The 17581-nt window shown below is 38.2% G+C and overlaps 1 protein-coding gene, 1 long non-coding RNA gene and 1 pseudogene across 2 annotated transcripts; 2 read left to right on the top strand and 1 right to left on the bottom strand.

Annotated features, from left to right (window-relative positions):
• Positions 1–17581, top strand: part of LOC134615929 (NACHT, LRR and PYD domains-containing protein 14-like) — an 851239-nt pseudogene that overhangs the window by 134627 nt on the left and 699031 nt on the right.
• LOC134616032 (uncharacterized) lies at positions 14921–15395 on the top strand. Its single transcript, XR_010091387.1, has 3 exons — positions 14921–14952; positions 15037–15096; positions 15179–15395. It is a non-coding gene; the product is annotated as an uncharacterized LOC134616032 (long non-coding RNA).
• LOC135932138 (putative nuclease HARBI1) lies at positions 15468–16749 on the bottom strand. Its single transcript, XM_065469475.1, has 4 exons — positions 16675–16749; positions 16128–16259; positions 15931–16042; positions 15468–15850 (listed from the first exon to the last, which is right to left on the bottom strand). Exons 1-4 carry the CDS (start codon positions 16747–16749, stop codon positions 15468–15470), a joined length of 702 nt encoding a protein of 233 aa, XP_065325547.1.

Genomic DNA, 17581 nt, shown 5'->3' on the forward strand with positions numbered 1-17581 from the left:
TGACACATCTGCCAAACACGCACCTCAAAGCCCGTTTCCCGTTTTTGCACATCGTTTCAATGAAACTGGTTCTTCAGGACAGAAACCAAGGCGACGCATTGCACAGATTGAAGTTGCTTCTGGATTGGTTGTATCTCAGGTTTTATTGGAAACTCTAAAACTTTTGACGGTGTGTATTGCTACGGAGGCCTGCTGAGGCACAAATAAAGCCTGCAGGAACTCAAATATCATCATCCTGCAATAAGTTGTACGAACTTGGATCCCTCTATCATTTAAACAGCACTCATTGTTTTTCATAGCAAATATTTTCTATTTAGTTTCTTTTTAACTTTTAATTGTGGATGTGCACGACATTTACTGTGGTGCTACTGAAAGATGTCCAAGCATACATGGAAATACAGAACATTAGGCAAAAAATGAGTGGAATTCTAATGTGATTCAAAGCCAATATTTAGTATTAAACCTTTATTCTTCACCCTGAACTCTGCCACTGACTTTCAGTCCACTCCTTAGTCTAATTTGCCATTCCTAGGCCTTTCTCCCTGTTTCCTTTCTTTACAAATGGCTTCTTGACAGCGCCCCTTTCGCTAAGACCATTCTGATGAGATTTCAGTGAACATTAAATGAATTAACTAAAGGGTCAGTCTTAAGGACATGACTTTCAGATAGTGTTCACCTGCTGTAGCTAGCTTAGTAAGCCTACGACCACTTCCTTTGTCTGTTCCTTTGTCCCTTCAACATGTAAATGAATCAAAACGGTAGCAATATTGAAATGTATTGACTTTTGTATAGTATTTTTTTCTCTCTTATTTTCTAAATGTACCTGCATATTGTTTACATGTTTGAAATAAATAAATTAACAAATAACAAATTCAATTTGTCCAGTTTCCTCAAATTTCTAAGGCTGCACTGCACACCATGCTAAGATATTGCAAGTTTCTGTTACAGTAGCAGAAATAACACCAAATTCAACACTTCTTCTCCACATTTGCACCTGAGACCTTGTAACACTAACAAGTCACATGACACCAGAATGGAAAATGGCTAATTGGGCACAATTTAGACATTATCACTTTGTACTCACTTTTGTTGCCTGCAGTTTAGGCTTTAATGGCTGTGTGTTGAGTTATTTTGAGGTGACAGCAAATTTACACTGTTATTCAAGCTGTACACTGACTACTTTACATTGTATCAAAGCGTCATATCTTCAATGTTGTCCCATGAAAAGATATATTAAAATATTTACAAAAAGTTGAGGGGTGTACTCACTTTTCTGAGATATACTGCATGTTAAGACACAATGCTGGTTCTTCCAGAGTTAGGAATCTTTTTTAGGCTCGAATGATTTATAGATCAGTGTGAAGTGGCTTAACAAACAAGAAATTTCAGGACAGCCAATATCAAAGACAAATGTTAAAAGATCTTCTTGACAGTTCTCAAACTATTGCTCAAGACCAAAACTACAAGAAAGCTGGCCTCTTTGAAGTTAAATGTAAAGACGTAATGAGTGGCTTAAGCCTTTTGCACAGTACTTTAAGAGTGTATTTTTTTCTGGAAATTAAGTTAAAAAGTGCTGGGAATTTTTTTTTTTTTGATGGGACAGGAAATGTTCAGAATAGCAGGAAATCTTTTCAATCTATGAACTGAAAATGAAAATTAGTTATAGTGCCAAATCACAACAACAATCGCCTCAAGGTGCTTTATATTGTAAGGTAGACCCTACAATAATACATACAGAGAAAAACCCACCAATCATATGACCCCGTATGAGCAAGCACTTTGGCAACGGTGGGAAGGAAAAACTCCCTTTTAACAGGAAGAAACCTCTGGCAGAACCAGGCTACATTTGAAAGAAGGAAGACAGGATAGAAGACATGCTGTGGAGGAGGTCTATTAACACATAGTGAGTGAAAAAGGTGACTAAAAAGGAAAAACTCAATGCATCATGGGAATCCCACAACAGCCTACACCTATTGCAGCATAACTAAGGGAGGATTCAGGATCACCTGATCCAGCCCTAACTATATGCTTTAGCAAAAAGGAACGTTTTAAGCCTAATCTTAAAAGTAGAGATAGTGTCTGTCTCCCGAATTCAAACTGGAAGCTGGTTCCACAGAAGAGGGGCCTGAAAACTGAAGGCTCTCCCTCCCATTCTACTTTTAAATACCCTAGGAGCAACAAGTAAGGCTGCAGTGGGAGAGCGAAGTGCTCTAATAGGGTGATATGGTACTACAAGGTGATTAAGATAAGATGGGGCCTGATTATTTAAGACCTTACATGAACATGAACTAGTTTTTCAGTGTCACTCTAAGTCAGGATATTTCTAATTTTAGAAATATCCTGGAAATGGAAAAAAGCAGTCCTACATATTTGTTTAATATGTGCATTGAAGGACATAACCTGGTCAAAAATTACTCCAAGGTTCCTCACAGTGTTAAATTATTTTTTTGTTGCTTTATTTGAGAAACTATTTATACATGTTACTAACTTATTTTTGTTCCTTTTATTGGATTTGTTGACAAAAACAAGTGTAAAGTGTAGAAGTAGACTTTTATGTCATTTGATGCACACAGAGGTGTTTATGAGGGGTATAGGGCTAGTTATGTACCCATTTGTTGGTTACATGTTTTGATATTTACATGTTTAAACATCTGAATGTTTACACATGCACTTTCAAAGCAGTAATAAGTATGCATTGAATCTCCCTAGTTGGATTCCCTGCATTTTTATAGGATTAGTATAGGAGTTCCTGGCTTCTGAGTGGCCAGTGAACTATCATGAGGCTAGAGATTCCAAACCACAAAGCAAATCCTCATGTACACAAGATATAAAATATTACCTGACTTGTATTTTGAAACATCTGCATGCTGTTAAGACCCAGAGTAGCCTACGTTCTGTCAGATGCAGCAGTTTATATCAGTTAAAATTACACGATAAGGAAGATAATTAACCACTCAATAGCAATGCACATGTGAATAGTCTTAAGTACACTAAATGAAAATGCACAGCTACCTGAGTCACATGACACTATGTATTGCAGCTATTGTGTGTGAAAATAAGTTGGCAAGCAAACGAAATAGAAATATTAGCTAAACGTAATGGGTAAACAATAACAGTAAATAAAGAGTAGAAGAAAAAAATCTGGCAACTGGGACACTCAAGCAACTAAAAGAGACTTTTAAATCACACTGCAAATTTTAATTTCACTTAATTTTTCCCATATATACAAAACTGCAATTCAAAGTAAAAACTATCCTGGACAAGCCCCCAATTACACTGTAACCCAGCTCATAGACGACAAAGTAAAGGGATTACAGACATGATCATTTATGATATAACTGCAGTTTAAGTTATTCTCCGTGATGATCACAACCCTAATGTGGATGAGAATATGTAAGGGTTTTTTTTTTCCTGTTACAAAAATAGTTCTTACAGAAATGCATCAAAAACTCTCCGTGTTTTTCCAATAAAGTTGTTTTGGGCTATGCAGCTCTGATAATGACTCAGTCTTCACAGGGTTAAAGGTTTTACTCAAAAATTATAGACAGACAATTATGATTAATAGGATTTCAAATATAAGTAAAATGCAATGGAATTGGCAACCATGTGAGTATGCTGATCTCCCAAAAGCAAAAGATTGTTCACTACACAAACCTCCATTTTTACATTTAAGACAATGAAGCCCTGGAATTTCCTAAAGACCTCCAAGAATTCACAGTTTGTTTGCAAAGAAAAAGCAGATAAAGACTTAGAAAGCTGAAAATAATGTAAGTATTAAAATTTGAATTTGAAATAAATAAATTCATTATTCCAAGCTGGACCCTTCCTGGTTACATCCGAAAGGAGAATTAGCTCTTAGATATCATGAAAGCTGTGGGATTTTTTTTTTTTAGGAATAATCAGGAATAATCACCTCTGTTAGGTTTAAGTTTGTGTCTGAAGATTCACTGAAAAACTGAGGAAGGCTACTATTGTTGCAAATGTCTGTACAAGCTAATGTGATGCTATGTTTTCATATTGCAGCTGCATATCAGGCCTTGATTGCTTATAAACTCGAAAATCTGTAAAAAGCTGAAGCATTGTATTTTATTATACAGAGCAATGGACAGTAGAGAAGAGAATGTCAGGTAAGATGATGACAGGAAACTATGTCATTCTAGGTGTGAAGGGCTCGATTGAGTAATCAGAATAGCGAGCAGTTCCCCATTCAGTTTAAAGGAAACAGACGTGATGTAAGGGTTTTCTTGTTAGCTCCACGCCCGTTCATGCAAATATATTTATTCTTTGGTAGTAGCAACACTGAAAATATTAGTGCAGCATGCAGTGTGTGGAAAAAACCCTGTTGAAATTTATATCAAGTGAAACCAACGAAAATAACGTGTGACCACAGAAGGGTCTGACCTTCAGGGAAAAAGATTTACTGTAAGTGAGGAAAGAGGTCTTTGTGGAAAAAATGCATTCTGCTGTTCCATTAGTTAAAAAAGACTGCTCAGTTTGCAAAATTATGTTTATTCTTGTTGTTATTATGATGATATCTCTACAGCTCAGCATCTAAAATTCCTTAATGTCTGTGTTGCACCAACTAGTATAACACTCATGCAAAGACAAAAACAACAAAAAACAGAGTTTTATTGTACACCCCAGTGTTGCTATGCCAGCAAACCCTTTTCCAATGTTTCTTTAGCCCAGTTTAACCTGCAGGACTTTCCCTAGGCACCTGTAATGTGTTTGGCTGCCATGGAAGAAAAATGCAACCTAAAGCAGAGGTTTCAGAAGAAATGGCCACAGATGATGAGTTAGAAAAAAAGATGATATGGAAATGATTTCAAAGACGATTATTCTGCTTTCTTACCTGTGATAAGAAAGATACACAGAGGTGGGTTTTACTCATAGCCTGGATTTAAAATCACTCGCTGGTTTCTAAAGCCGTCATTTGAAGCCTTACAATCAGTGTTGGGAAGGTTACTTTTATAATGTATTCCACTACAGATTAGAGAATACATGCCCCAAAATGTATTTTGTAACGTATTCCGTTACGTTACTCAATGAGAGTAGCGTATTCTGAATACTCTGGATTACTTAATTTAACCTCCTAAGACCCGAACTCTTCCAGAGCATGCATTTTTAATTTCTCTTTGATATTTGGGCTGATTGGGGCCCGATGAATGTAAAAACAAAGAATTACCAGATTTTTTTTTTTTTACCCAGTTTTTGTTTCTAAGAAAAATGAGAGCCACAAATGAGGATATTCCTTTAAAATTTCGATAGAACAGTTGCAGTATAATGTCCTCGTAAGTGGATATCAGGCCCTTGTAGAGCAAAATTGAGTATTTGGGTCTAAATAACCAAAAATGTGATGTCCACATATGTGGACGCCAGGTCCTAGGAGGATATTATCGTGCTTTTTCACAACTACATGAATGTACTATTGCTGTGTGATTTATTACTAGTACTGAAGATTACTCGCCATACCAAGAGCAACTAAATTTTTAAATCTTAATATAAAATTAGTAACAGCAGGGTGGACATTAGGTAAGGCTGCACTTTTTGCAGTGATCTCGTATAGAAAACTATTCCGCGCGTATATAAAACAGGGTCGCGGCTCCGAACCGTAGTAAAGGGACCTCTGGCTAATACGGTGGGTTCCGTGTCGGGCTCGTAGCCGAAAACTAGCTTTACTTTGTTGTCTGGGTCAACAGCTAGCGAGAGACAGAGAGAGGCGTTGAAAGGCTGCTCCAACGGAACTTATTGTTTCAGAGGAAAACACGAACACAGTGCACAGTCGAGTCTTAACAGTTTACTTACAACTGGGCTATTCAGGCACTCTTTTTGGCTGCAGTGGTTATTATTATATTTATATGCTTCCAGCTCCCGCTTCTGGTCGGTGACAACTCGTACTTTTCCACTCTCCTTTTTCTCCCTCCCTCGCTCACAGACACATAACGGGTATGGCAGTCCATTCTCCCTGCAGCACGGACTACACTGCCCATGAAGCTACATTCTTTAGGGCTATGCCTGTAGCATTCTGCCTATTGCCTTCATATTAAACAGAAAAAGACCGCCGTGTAATCCCTTTATTTCAACAAAGTAACTGTATTCTAAATACCACCTTTTTAAACGGTAACTGTAACGGAATACAGTTACTCATATTTTGTATTTTAAATACATAATGGCGGTACATGTATTCCGTTACTCCCCAACACTGCTTACAATTTATTTTATTTGTCCATCCTGATTTATCATCTATTCTACTTATAGGAAAAACATACAACTTTAACAATCAAGACCTTTTTTGGAATCCAATTTAATGTAATCTCAGAGCAGTTTTCCCAACAAGACATTCTGTGTAAATTATGCAGCACAGAATTTATAGCTAAACATAGTGCATGAAATACAACCAATGCAAGTGGTGAAAGTCCTGAAAGTCTGCAAATTTCTGCAACTTCTGTCACCTTTGTTAACACAGGAAGAGCTAAAGCGAGTAAGAAGCAACCTTTGTCCTGATCTAAAGCGACTGCCATGAGTGAGGCTGAGTTCAGATGAGGCCCCGAGGTCTGCAGGAGGGAGACAAAGAAATGCAGGAAACAGGAAGACAGACAGGAAAGCAGACAGGTACGCTTTAGTGATTGCATTCAGGTGTGATATGATGTGGGTATCCCCTAGCCTCGTGCGTAGACAAAAACAAGGCCTGGGGTTTCACAGTTAGAAGTTTGTCTCAGTTTTAAAGAAGTCATGACAGATTCTTATCAAGCATCAGTCTGCATTTAAATGATTGTCAATGATGAATTTCTATTGAAATTCAACTGAATTTCCCAGGAAAGGTCTTACATTTTGAAAGCTTTGGGCTTTAAAGTTAAAACCTATTGTAAAGTTTTAGGTTTTTCTGATCCAGTAAAACATTTTCAATTCATAAAAAGCCATAAAACTTTGACCCCAACATTGTAATTATTTATTATAAAACTTGAAAATGTCACATCCAGCTTTGTATTGTTAATCTTTTAAATAAATATAAAATCTGTGCATATAGTCCTTAGTACTCCCAGTGGTTTAGTAGCTTGCAAAATCATTTTTAGCAGCAATACACCAAAGTGATGATTTCCTGTGTGATTTAATCAGTTTCTCACATTGATGTGTTGGCCCACTCTTCTTTACAGCATAGATTCAGTTCACTGGGTTTTGTGGTTATTTGTTTATGCCCAGCTCCCTGACCACAGCATTTCAGTCAGGTTCACGTCTGGACTTCGACTGGGCTATTGCTGCCTATTTGCTGCTACTGAGATCATTGCCCTACTGAAGACCCAGTTTCAGCCCAGCTTTAGCTGTGTTATAGATGGCCTCACATGTGACTCTAGAACACTTTGACTATGAGGTTCCTAAATCAGCAGCCCTCCACCACTGTGATGACACTTGGTATGAGGTGTTTGTGCTGATATGCTGTGTTTGGTTTTCTGGTAAAATTGGATTCGGGCGTGGTGAAATGCATTATGTCCTTCTTCACTTTGGTCTCATCTGTCCAAAAAGACGTTGTTCCAGAAGTCTTGTGATTTGTTCAGATGCAACTTTGCAAACCTAAACTGTGCTGCCCTTCCAATCAAACCATACTTGTTCAGTTATGGGGGAAACTAGTTTTGTAGCAGGCTGTAAGCAAGTTTATTTGTTATTTGTCCACTCACCCCCAACACTTTGGTGTATTGCTGCTAAAAATGATTTTGCAAGCTACTAAACCACTGGGAGTACTAAGGACTATATGCACAGATTTTATATTTATTTAAAAGATTAACAATACAAAGCTGGATGTGACATTTTCAAGTTTTATAATAAATAATTACAATGTTGGGGTCAAAGTTTTATGGCTTTTTATGAATTGAAAATGTTTTACTGGATCAGAAAAACCTAAAACTTTACAATAGGTTTTAACTTTAAAGCCCAAAGCTTTCAAAATGTAAGACCTTTCCTGGGAAATTCAGTTGAATTTCAATAGAAATTCATCATTGACAATCATTTAAATGTCATGGTAAATGGCCAGCCCTTCCTGAGCCTGGTTCTGCTGGAGTTTTCTTCCTATTAAAAGGGAGTTTTTCCTTCCTCATATGGGGTAATATGAGTGTTGGGGTTTTCTCTGTTTTCTTTGTGTTACTATAGGGTCTTTACCTTATAATATAAAGCGCCTTGAGTCTATTGAAACTTTACAAAAACAAAGCCTTCCAAACTGCTGCTGTAATTTGGCGCTATATAAATAGAGTTGAATTGAAAGTTCAATTCCATTTTAACATGGAAATCTGTGGAAATAGAGTCACTTTGTAGCCAGTCTTAAGTGGACATTAAAGGAACTGCAGTGTCATTGACTCCCATGTCAAAATAGCCAACTTAAGCACTCAAACTATAAGACCTATTTTTGATCTCTAAATCTAATAATTGTTTTATTAAAAGTTATGCAAGGAGATATTTATTTTAAAACTCAGCATTTATCATATGAAGCGTATTTTTAGTTTAGTTGTACTTAAAGATGTTCTAAAGAAGCGATGTTTCAGTTGATTAAATTTAGTTTTCCGCTGTTTTCAGCTCCTCATTTATTAACAAAGCAAATTAAAACTAAATCTCCTTATAATCAAGCTGGCTAGCTAAATGCAGCACTAGCTGCATGTGCTTGGGCGACACTCTCTTCCAAATATGGTCACGTGTGTCTTCATAAGAAAAGAAAAAAGACAGGACATGGATGAAATGCAAACCCAAAGAGTCAAAGCAGTAGTCCACAAAACTGTGTGGTTTTAATGATTGCGATTGCGACATCCATCTTTTATATACAGTTTGTGATTTTCCCCTAAATAAAGAAAATTTTTGTTCAGGCTAGTATGAGTGGTCAGGACCACGTGTGAATCTTACTTTTACTTCATGGAGAAAGCGTTTTTTTATATGTTTGTGTGTGAAAGGTTATGTGCAGGGTGGTCTGCAGCTCAGGACAGGACTGCCCACTGACTCAGAAGGTGCGAACACAGGCTGATTCTTCCAAGCCTGACTCTGTCTGCCATCTGACACAGGATGATTCAGAGTTTCTAAACTCTGGAGAAACCTGGACCTTTTTTTCTTCAGTCATCATCACATTTTCTCTTGTAAGAAAAGTCCCATCTCTTAGGTTGGGTTTAGGGGTAACCCCTTCACGCATCACACAGGACACCACAATGCCAAAACTGGTGGCAGCTCAGTCCAGAAGGAAGAGCGAGTGTACTGTGAATATATATTCTTTTTCCTTGAAAGGTTTAGGCCCACAGATGCTGTTTTCACACCTTCAGTCATTTATTTGAAATATCGTATGGACACCCAAAAGTTTCTACGTATTTCATTAATGTGGGGTTAAATTTGGGGTGGAGTGGGGGGAATGCCGTGGGTTACACACTATTACTTCATGCAATAACCCACACAATCATAAACCACAGGGCTGGCAGAAGATGAATGAAAGTTCCTTACTGGTGTTATGCTTAAATTTTTCAACTTCATATAGAAAACAGAAGTAAAGTTTTTTTTTATTTCACACCAACATGTGGTTGCAAGTGCTGACTGCACTGAGATCAGCTAATGAGAACGAAATCATCATTATGACTTCATGTTGAAGCTGTGGCTGTCTGAATTGAATAGATGCTTGCTTCTTTTTCTTTTTATCATTTATTTTTGTTAGTATCCTAACTTTCTTCTGCTTTATATACAGTGTTTTTATTTGCAGTTAAGAACAAACTCAATAAAATTATAAGAATGTTAAGTAAGCAACTTGCTAGCAACCAAAGCAATGAGATCAGTTCAATTCAATTTCATTTATATAGCACCAAATCACAACAACTGTCGCCTCAAGGTGTTTTATAAATGGTAAATGGACTGGTTCTTATATAGCGCTTTTCTACTCTGTCTGAGCACTCAAAGTGCTTATACAACTACTTCATTCACCCAATCACACAAATACTTCTTATCCAACATTCATACTCCGGAGAGCAACATGGGGTTAGTATCTTGCCCAAGGATATTTAGCATTCTGATTGGAGCAGCCTGGGATCGAACCACCAATCTTCTGGTTAGTGGCTGACCTGCTCTGCCACCTGAGCTACAGCCACCCCAGTTATATCATCATATAAAGACCCTACAGTATTAGAAAGAAACCCCAACAAGTATATGACCCCACATGAGTAAGCACTTGGTAAACACACAGTGAGTGAAAAAGGGGGAGTGAAGAAGAAACACTCAATGACTCACCTGATCCAGCTGTAACTATATGCTTTAGCAAAAAAGAAAGTTTTAAGCCTAATCTTAAAAGTAGAGATAATGTCTGTCTCCTGAATCCAAATTGGAAGCTGATTCTATAGAAGAGGGGCCTGAAAACTGAAGGCTCTGCCTCCCATTCTACTTTTAAATACTCTAGGAACAACAAATAAGCCTGCAGTCTTACAAGGTCTTAAATCTGATTCCGGATTTAACAGGGAGCTAGTGAAGGAAGCCAATATAGGAGAAATATGCTCTCTCTTTCTAGTCCCTGTCAGTACTCTTGCTGCAGTATTTTGGATTAACTGAAGGCTTTTCGGGGAGTTTTTAGGACATCCTGATAATAGAGAATTACAGTAATCCAGCCTAGAAATAATAAATGCATGAACTGGTTTGTCAGTGTCACTCTGAGACAAGATGCAAATGGAAGAAAGCAGCCCTACATATTTGTTTAATATGTGGTCAGAAATGACTCCAAGGTTCCTTACAGTGTTACTGGAGGCCAAGGTGATGCCATCCAGGGTAAGTATTTGGTCAGATACCCCATTTCTAAGACTTTTAGGATGAGTACAATAACCTCACTTTTATCTGAGTTTAAAAACAAAAAGTTAGAGGTCAATTCCATTCTGGTGCCTTGTGATTGTCAGGGTACCTATCAGTCTCTTAATTAAGTCAACAGGAAGTACATTTCATAACTGAAGTATATAATTTGTCATCAACCTGGCAACCAAAAAGAAGTTTAAAAAATAGCAACAGTTGTATTTTAGCTCTTTTGAGCCATGATTTTTTTTAATCTAAACCTAGAGTAACAAGGTTTAGATAAAAAAAATACAGAAAAAAATTCTGAATTCCAGTGTTGAAATATTTTCCAACTAACATCTCTTGTGTGAAATGTGAAATTACATGGAAATGACGTCACTGCCCGTCCCTTCAGTCTCAACATGTGAAATTTTTAACCGTCTGAAAGTGGAAAATATAAATTTTTCATACATGGACACAAGTCAGTAAATGTGAGATCACGCTGAGGTAAAGAAAAAAAAATGGGGAACTTTGTGTTCAGGAACATGAATGTCTTGGAACGAAAGACCTTTCACACCTTCTGATGTAAGTTGTGAAACAAGCCAAGGTGATATGAGGTGTGTGTTATTGTATTATTATGAAATATCTGTCTGTAAAGTCATGACCTTTGTGTTGTGGTTGTGTTTGCGTGACAGTTCTCACAAAGACAGTAATATAACAAAGCTGGTAACATGACTTGGGCTTGCATAGATGGTCACTTTCAGTCTTTAATTAATGAATGTTTTAATTAACCTGTGAACTAACTCTCATTTACTTTGACTCAACAGATTTTCCTCCTTGTAGGTGTGAAAATCTGTGACCGACTAAGCTGAGGTTTGTAAAATATGTATTTGTTATTAGTGTGCAGGTAGGTAGGTGTGAATGACTATGCTCAGAGTTTAACCGCTGATCCTTCCTGCGATTCTTCATGACATCATCAGGTGGGGGGAAATTCCCTGTGTGATTGGTTCAGAGATGGAGAATACACCGTGATGTCTCAGGAAACACATAAGCGTATTTCCATTTAGAAAATGTCTTTGTCCTCTTCCAATATCTCGAGTACCACTTGCTTTTTTCTTTGTCTTATCCGTTATTTCCTTTTTTATTATTCTGTTTCTTTCTTGAAAGAATTTGTTTGTTTTTTAATGTGACACTGCAGAAACAGAAGTACATGTAACATTCCACGTTTATTTCTGGACAACCAAAAGTTTGTAGACACCCCAATGTAAATACATATTTTGGTGTGTTTTCCAGTCTTTTAGCTCCAGTAAAGAGAACAATTGATGCTACAGTTATTCCTGTGAATCTAAACAGGTAAATATGAATCTTTAAATCCAACCTTTTATTAGTTTGAAATCAATAGTATAAATTAGAGATTGTATAGCATGTAATTGTGGGCAGTTATGTCCTGTACACTCCCACATCATTTACATGTGTCACTAGTGAAACCTCCTATTCAGATAAGTCTCACACATATTACATAATCTTTTCACTTTTACACATTTTGTTCTCAAGTTAAATAACTGAATCAGGCTTAAGAGCTCCGGCTCCGGTGTAACAAACTGAGATGATCCTGCACGGGGAAACTTTTTACCGCGACCGTGCAGAGTTTGGGGTTTCTTTCATTGACTACGTTTCACTTGTTTCGCTACCACCTCAGAAATAGTGGCTGAATTTAGATGCATCTTTTGAATTTATTGAAAGATTTTCCATCCAAGGGCACTTCACTTCACGTATGGACCACTTTAAGTGCGGATGGTATTTTTAGGTCATGGACTAATTAAACTCACTCTGCATTTTCTGCAAAATTCAACAAAGTGACGCTTCTGTTCTGCTCTAGCCTCAGTAGTGGGCTAACATTTTTAGATCACTAACGTCATCAAACACAATGAAGCACCAACAAAAAAATAACCAAGATTGTTTGGACATGTGCACAGGAGCGACAGTGGACATACTGGACAAAACATGTTGAACATGGAGCTCCATGTTCAACATGTTTTGTTGAACATTTTTTCCTTCTGCCAAGCAGAAGGAAAAAAGAAAGACCACAGAGGAGGATAATGGATGCAGTAAAGACCCACTTTAAGATTTTAAAGTTGTCCTCTCCACACACTTTCTCCAAGATGACTTTTAAAGAAACTGTCATACAATATATGTATGTATGTAATATATATAAGTATCACAATGGATCAAGTACAAAGAAAATTAAAGATGACCCAAAATTGAGCCCTGTGGAACCCCAGATGTTACTGCTGACAAGAAACTGGTTCAGGATAGAGAAGTTCTGAAGTTCTGAGAAGTTCTAACTGAATTAAAACTTTCTGACAGTCGAGATGGGAGTTTATATATTTTAACTATGGACCAAATAAACAGACTTCAGGTAAATATCTACTTGAGCATTTAAGACTTTAACTATCTCAACTTCTGCAAACGCCTGCAGTTAGTTTTGTTTGAGCCACATGCTCATTCCAGAAACTCAGATGTTACATTTTAAAAGATCTTGTACATGTTGCCATTACAGCTTTTCTTTTCAAAGATTTTTCATTTGGGTGCTCCAAACAGGTCAGATGGTAACTAAACCCAAGCTTTACCTCTAATCCCCCCCCGTCCAGCAGTGTAGCAATTAGAATTGTTGTCAGAAGGCCAAAAAGTCATTCACTTTCACAAGTTGAGCATTACAGCATTTGCTATAATGGTCCACTTTATAGTCATATTTTATTAGGATTTTTTTATTTTGAGTAATTACAACAACAACGGACAAGACCAGGGGTCTGTTTCAGAAAGCAGGTTTAGAAAACTCAGAGTTAAAAATGATACTCAGGGTTGAGTAACCCCGAACTGTCCAACTCGGAATATTCGGTTTCAGAAAGGCTGATAACAATTAGTTCAATCAACGCGGAGTTGCTTTAACCCCATGTTAAGCGCGCGCACGAGGATACATAAAGCCCTGATTAGTGGAGCACAGATTAAGCGAGTCACTATGGAGACGGAGGGAAAGAAGGCGCGGTCAATGTATTTTACAGCGCTTGAGGCCGAAATTCTGATGGCAGCATATGCCGATAACATGCAAATTTTGCGGAAAAAAAGTAACACAGCCTCAGCTGCAAAAGAAAGAGAGCATGCATGGCAAAACATAGCCGACAGAGTCAATGCGTGAGTGTTAATTTAAACATTGATCTAGGGATTTCCACCCATTTAACACGTTATTTTATTATATTTCATTTTATTTTTTAGTTTATACATTTTATTTTGTGATGTGATGTGAGCGCAGGTGCAACCCAACAGGCCCCAAACGTTCCTGGCAGCAAGTAAAAATGAAATATAAAAATATAGTCCAAACAGGTAAGGTGTAATTGTATTATGAGCCATAGTGCTTGGTCTGTTTGTCCTATGTAAATCAATTGCAGTTAGAGGCTACATTAATTTTCTTTCTGTAAGCACTTATTGAAATTATCTGAGCACATTACAAGTACATATTTGCTTACTCGGTATGCTCAAATGTGACTCGTTATAGCCAACAGAAAAAAAGCGGAGGCCCGAAAAACAGGTGGGGGTCCTCCACCACCACCACTCACAGAGGCGGAGCAGTTGGCCCTCAGCCAAAACAGTGGGCGCCCTGTGGCTGAAGGCATCTCTGCGGGGACATCCTCTGAGTCAATAACCCCGCAAGACACAAGTGCCTACATAAGAGGTAAATTCAAAATAATACATGATGTGCATACATCCTTTCGTCACAGTCACCTTTGCAGTGCTACTCATTCATTTGATAAACTCTTTACCATAATGAATTATTTTGTAGTGAAGTTATTTTCCTACTGATTTTGCCTTCCCTCAGTCTTGGTTGTCTTTGAGAGCATAATGACAATGAAGTGTAAGGTGATTGGTATATGTTTGTTAATTGCCATTTGGTCCCTTGTAAGTTATAAGTGACCTGTATAAACCTCATATTCTATCAGTTGATGGTGATGGTGTACTGCGTCTGGTGCAGCCTCCTGTTGAGCCAGACCAACATGCAGTTGTGAGTACTCTTAATACTACACAGATTATATGAGTTTACAGTAGAACAGCAATGTTGTTAATTTCATTACTACAGGAAAATAATGAAGAAACATTGTTGCAGAGGAGGAAGCAACAGAGACACTTTATGAGGTTTACATCTTACAATGGAAAATATAACAATTGAATAAAATGTGGTACTATAATAAAACCATGGACTTTCTATGTCTCCAACAGAGTGATGATGGAAATGCAGAGGAAGAGGGTCCAGCCACTTCTCCAACAAACCTTTCCTCAGTAAGATGTTCAGCACTGATTTACAACCAACCTAAGTAGGCATGTACTATGAATGTCAATGCTATTTTCTGTGTTTCAATAGCTCCCTGTAAAGCAGCTGTACAAGACCTATTTGATCAAGAAAATAAAAAAATGCGACTTGGAAATGGAACACTTCAAGCAGCAGATCCAAAAGACCAAGATTGAGATTTTACTGCTGGAACATCAGTTAAGGGTGGGTGAAGTGGTCAGAGATGGACGAATTATTTCAGTGTTTGAACAACATAATAATATACTTATTAATACTTTGTGTACAGGAAATACAGACGACCAATAAAGCCAGTTGAACAAAAAATCTGTTTATTCTTCTTTCAACATGTTGAGGTGATGGGTCAAAGGAAATGATTGTGACATATGGTGTCTCTGACTGCTCTTCCATGTTGTATGTCCGTGGGAGGGTCAGGATGTTCATGGTTTGGATCACTGCTGATGTTTGGTTCAGAAGGACAGTGTTCTCCTCTAATTGTGGCAATGTTGTGAAGAATCACACATGCCACAATAATGTCACATGCCCTTTCTGGGGTGACCCTGAGTCTTTGAAGGCACTGGAACCGGGCCTTAAGCATTCCGATAGTCATTTCAACTCTGGCTCTTGTCCTGCAATGAGCCAGATTATATCGCTGCTGTGGGCCCGGTTCAGGGTCAGGGTAAGAGGTAAGCAAATAGGGTAAACATGGATACCCCCTATCACCAAGCAAGTAGCCAGTGAACTCTCCTAAGACAGAAGGATACACTTCAGTTCAAATGTCCCTGTAGCAATTGGTCTTTATATATTTTAAAGTATTTTCAACTCACCATGTCCAAATTTTGTGCTCAGTGTACATTCACGAAAAATTTGTGAGTCATGAACAGAGCCTGGCCACTTGGCTTCCACATTTGTGATAATGTTGGCAGCATCACATATGATCTTCACAGTGCAGAGAACACAAATTAGCATCCATTACTATAACGAAATAATTTGTTAGTTTGAAATGCTACAGGGAACTATGTACCTGTACATTAATGCTGTGGAAAGACTTCCTGTTCACATAGTCTCCTTCATTTACTGAAGGAGCAATGATTGGAATGTGAGTGCCATCTATACAGCCAATCACGCCTGGGAACCCTGAAAATAAATGTAAAATTTAAGTAGTAGTTCAAGTATCACCACATCATGAATTAGGTTTTGTTCATCCTGATACCTGCAATTTTGTGGAATCCCTCTTTGATAAATCTTGTGGGTCTATGACCGGGGAACACCACAAACGAGTACAGGAGACGTTTCAGTGCAACTGTAACATTCCTGACTGCCCGACAGACGGTAGCCTTGGAAACGTGCTCAGCGTCACCAATATTATACAGAAAGCTCCCGTTTGCAAAAAAACGAAGTGCAATACAAATAATATGTATAGAACTGAGAGAATGTCCGCGATGTGTCACATGAGCAATATAAGGCCTGAGGATGTTATTCAAATAAATTATAGATTGTGCTGAAAAACGGTAACGTTCACACAGAAAATCATCAGGAAATGATAAAATGTCCAAACGCGCTCTAATCACTCTCTCCCGGCGGAGAGCTCTGCGGAGAATTTGGGCTTCAACATCTACTGGCTCTTCAAGGAAGGGGCACGCCATGTCTGACACTTCCTACAGTCAGGTTTCCGACAAAGAGGCGGAGAAAGTCAGGGTTAGTTGAAGTAAACCTGCTAGGGGGCAGGTTAGCTTCACGGAGTGTGTCGTCATAGTAACTCACTCAGAATTAATCTAAACTCACGTTGTGAAACCGAAAACCCAGAGTTTTCGTTAACTCAGGGTATACTTACTCAGAGTTTGCACTAAACCAGCTTTCTGAAACAGGGCCCAGGGGACAGAATAGAAGAAGAGGAAATAAAATAAAGTTGGGGAGAAAGCTAACAGGAAGAAAAAGAGAAAAAAATACTGAAAATCTACTTCACAACTTCATGAGAGGGAAAAGAACAGCAGAAAGACCACAGCAACAACCAACATATAAATAAATAAAAATGACAATGTTACTGAACAGCACACAGTACTAATAATACAACATATTTTTTGAGGCCGCAGATGCCCAAGATAGTGTGTGTCTGTGAGTACCTGTTTTTACACCTGTGTGAATTTAAAACAGGGGAGGGGCATGGCGCAGACAGCCTTCTGGCAGATAACAGCTAGTGTCAGCTGAGCCCCTCCCATGAACCCTTAACATGCGATTTAAAATTAAGAAGTGGGCACCGGCACCAGACGTGAGGCTGAATGAACACTGTTCAGTGTGCCCAGCCCCTAGGCCCTGCATGTGGGATGGGGCTGAATGAACCTCGGTCCATTCATCCCCATCCCTAATTGCCTCCCTCCTCCTGCTCTATCGCTCTATGAGAGCAGGTAAATGGATTCCACACAAAGATGTAAACACAATAGTGGACCCGATGCATTAGAATCCGTGAGATGTCGGCTT

Source organism: Pelmatolapia mariae, linkage group LG17 (genome assembly GCF_036321145.2).
Source record: "Pelmatolapia mariae isolate MD_Pm_ZW linkage group LG17, Pm_UMD_F_2, whole genome shotgun sequence".
In the NCBI taxonomy this organism is placed as follows: domain Eukaryota; kingdom Metazoa; phylum Chordata; class Actinopteri; order Cichliformes; family Cichlidae; genus Pelmatolapia; species Pelmatolapia mariae.

Coding starts and splice junctions, on each gene's coding strand:
- LOC135932138 (XM_065469475.1), bottom strand. CDS start 16,749: ATGGCGTGCCCCTTCCTTGAAGAGCCAGTAGATGTTGAAGCCCAAATT. Junction 16,043..16,127: donor TCCACAGCATTAATGTACAG/GTACATAGTTCC, acceptor TGCACTGTGAAG/ATCATATGTGATGCTGCCAA. Junction 15,851..15,930: donor GAGCACAAAATTTGGACATG/GTGAGTTGAAAA, acceptor CTTCTGTCTTAG/GAGAGTTCACTGGCTACTTG.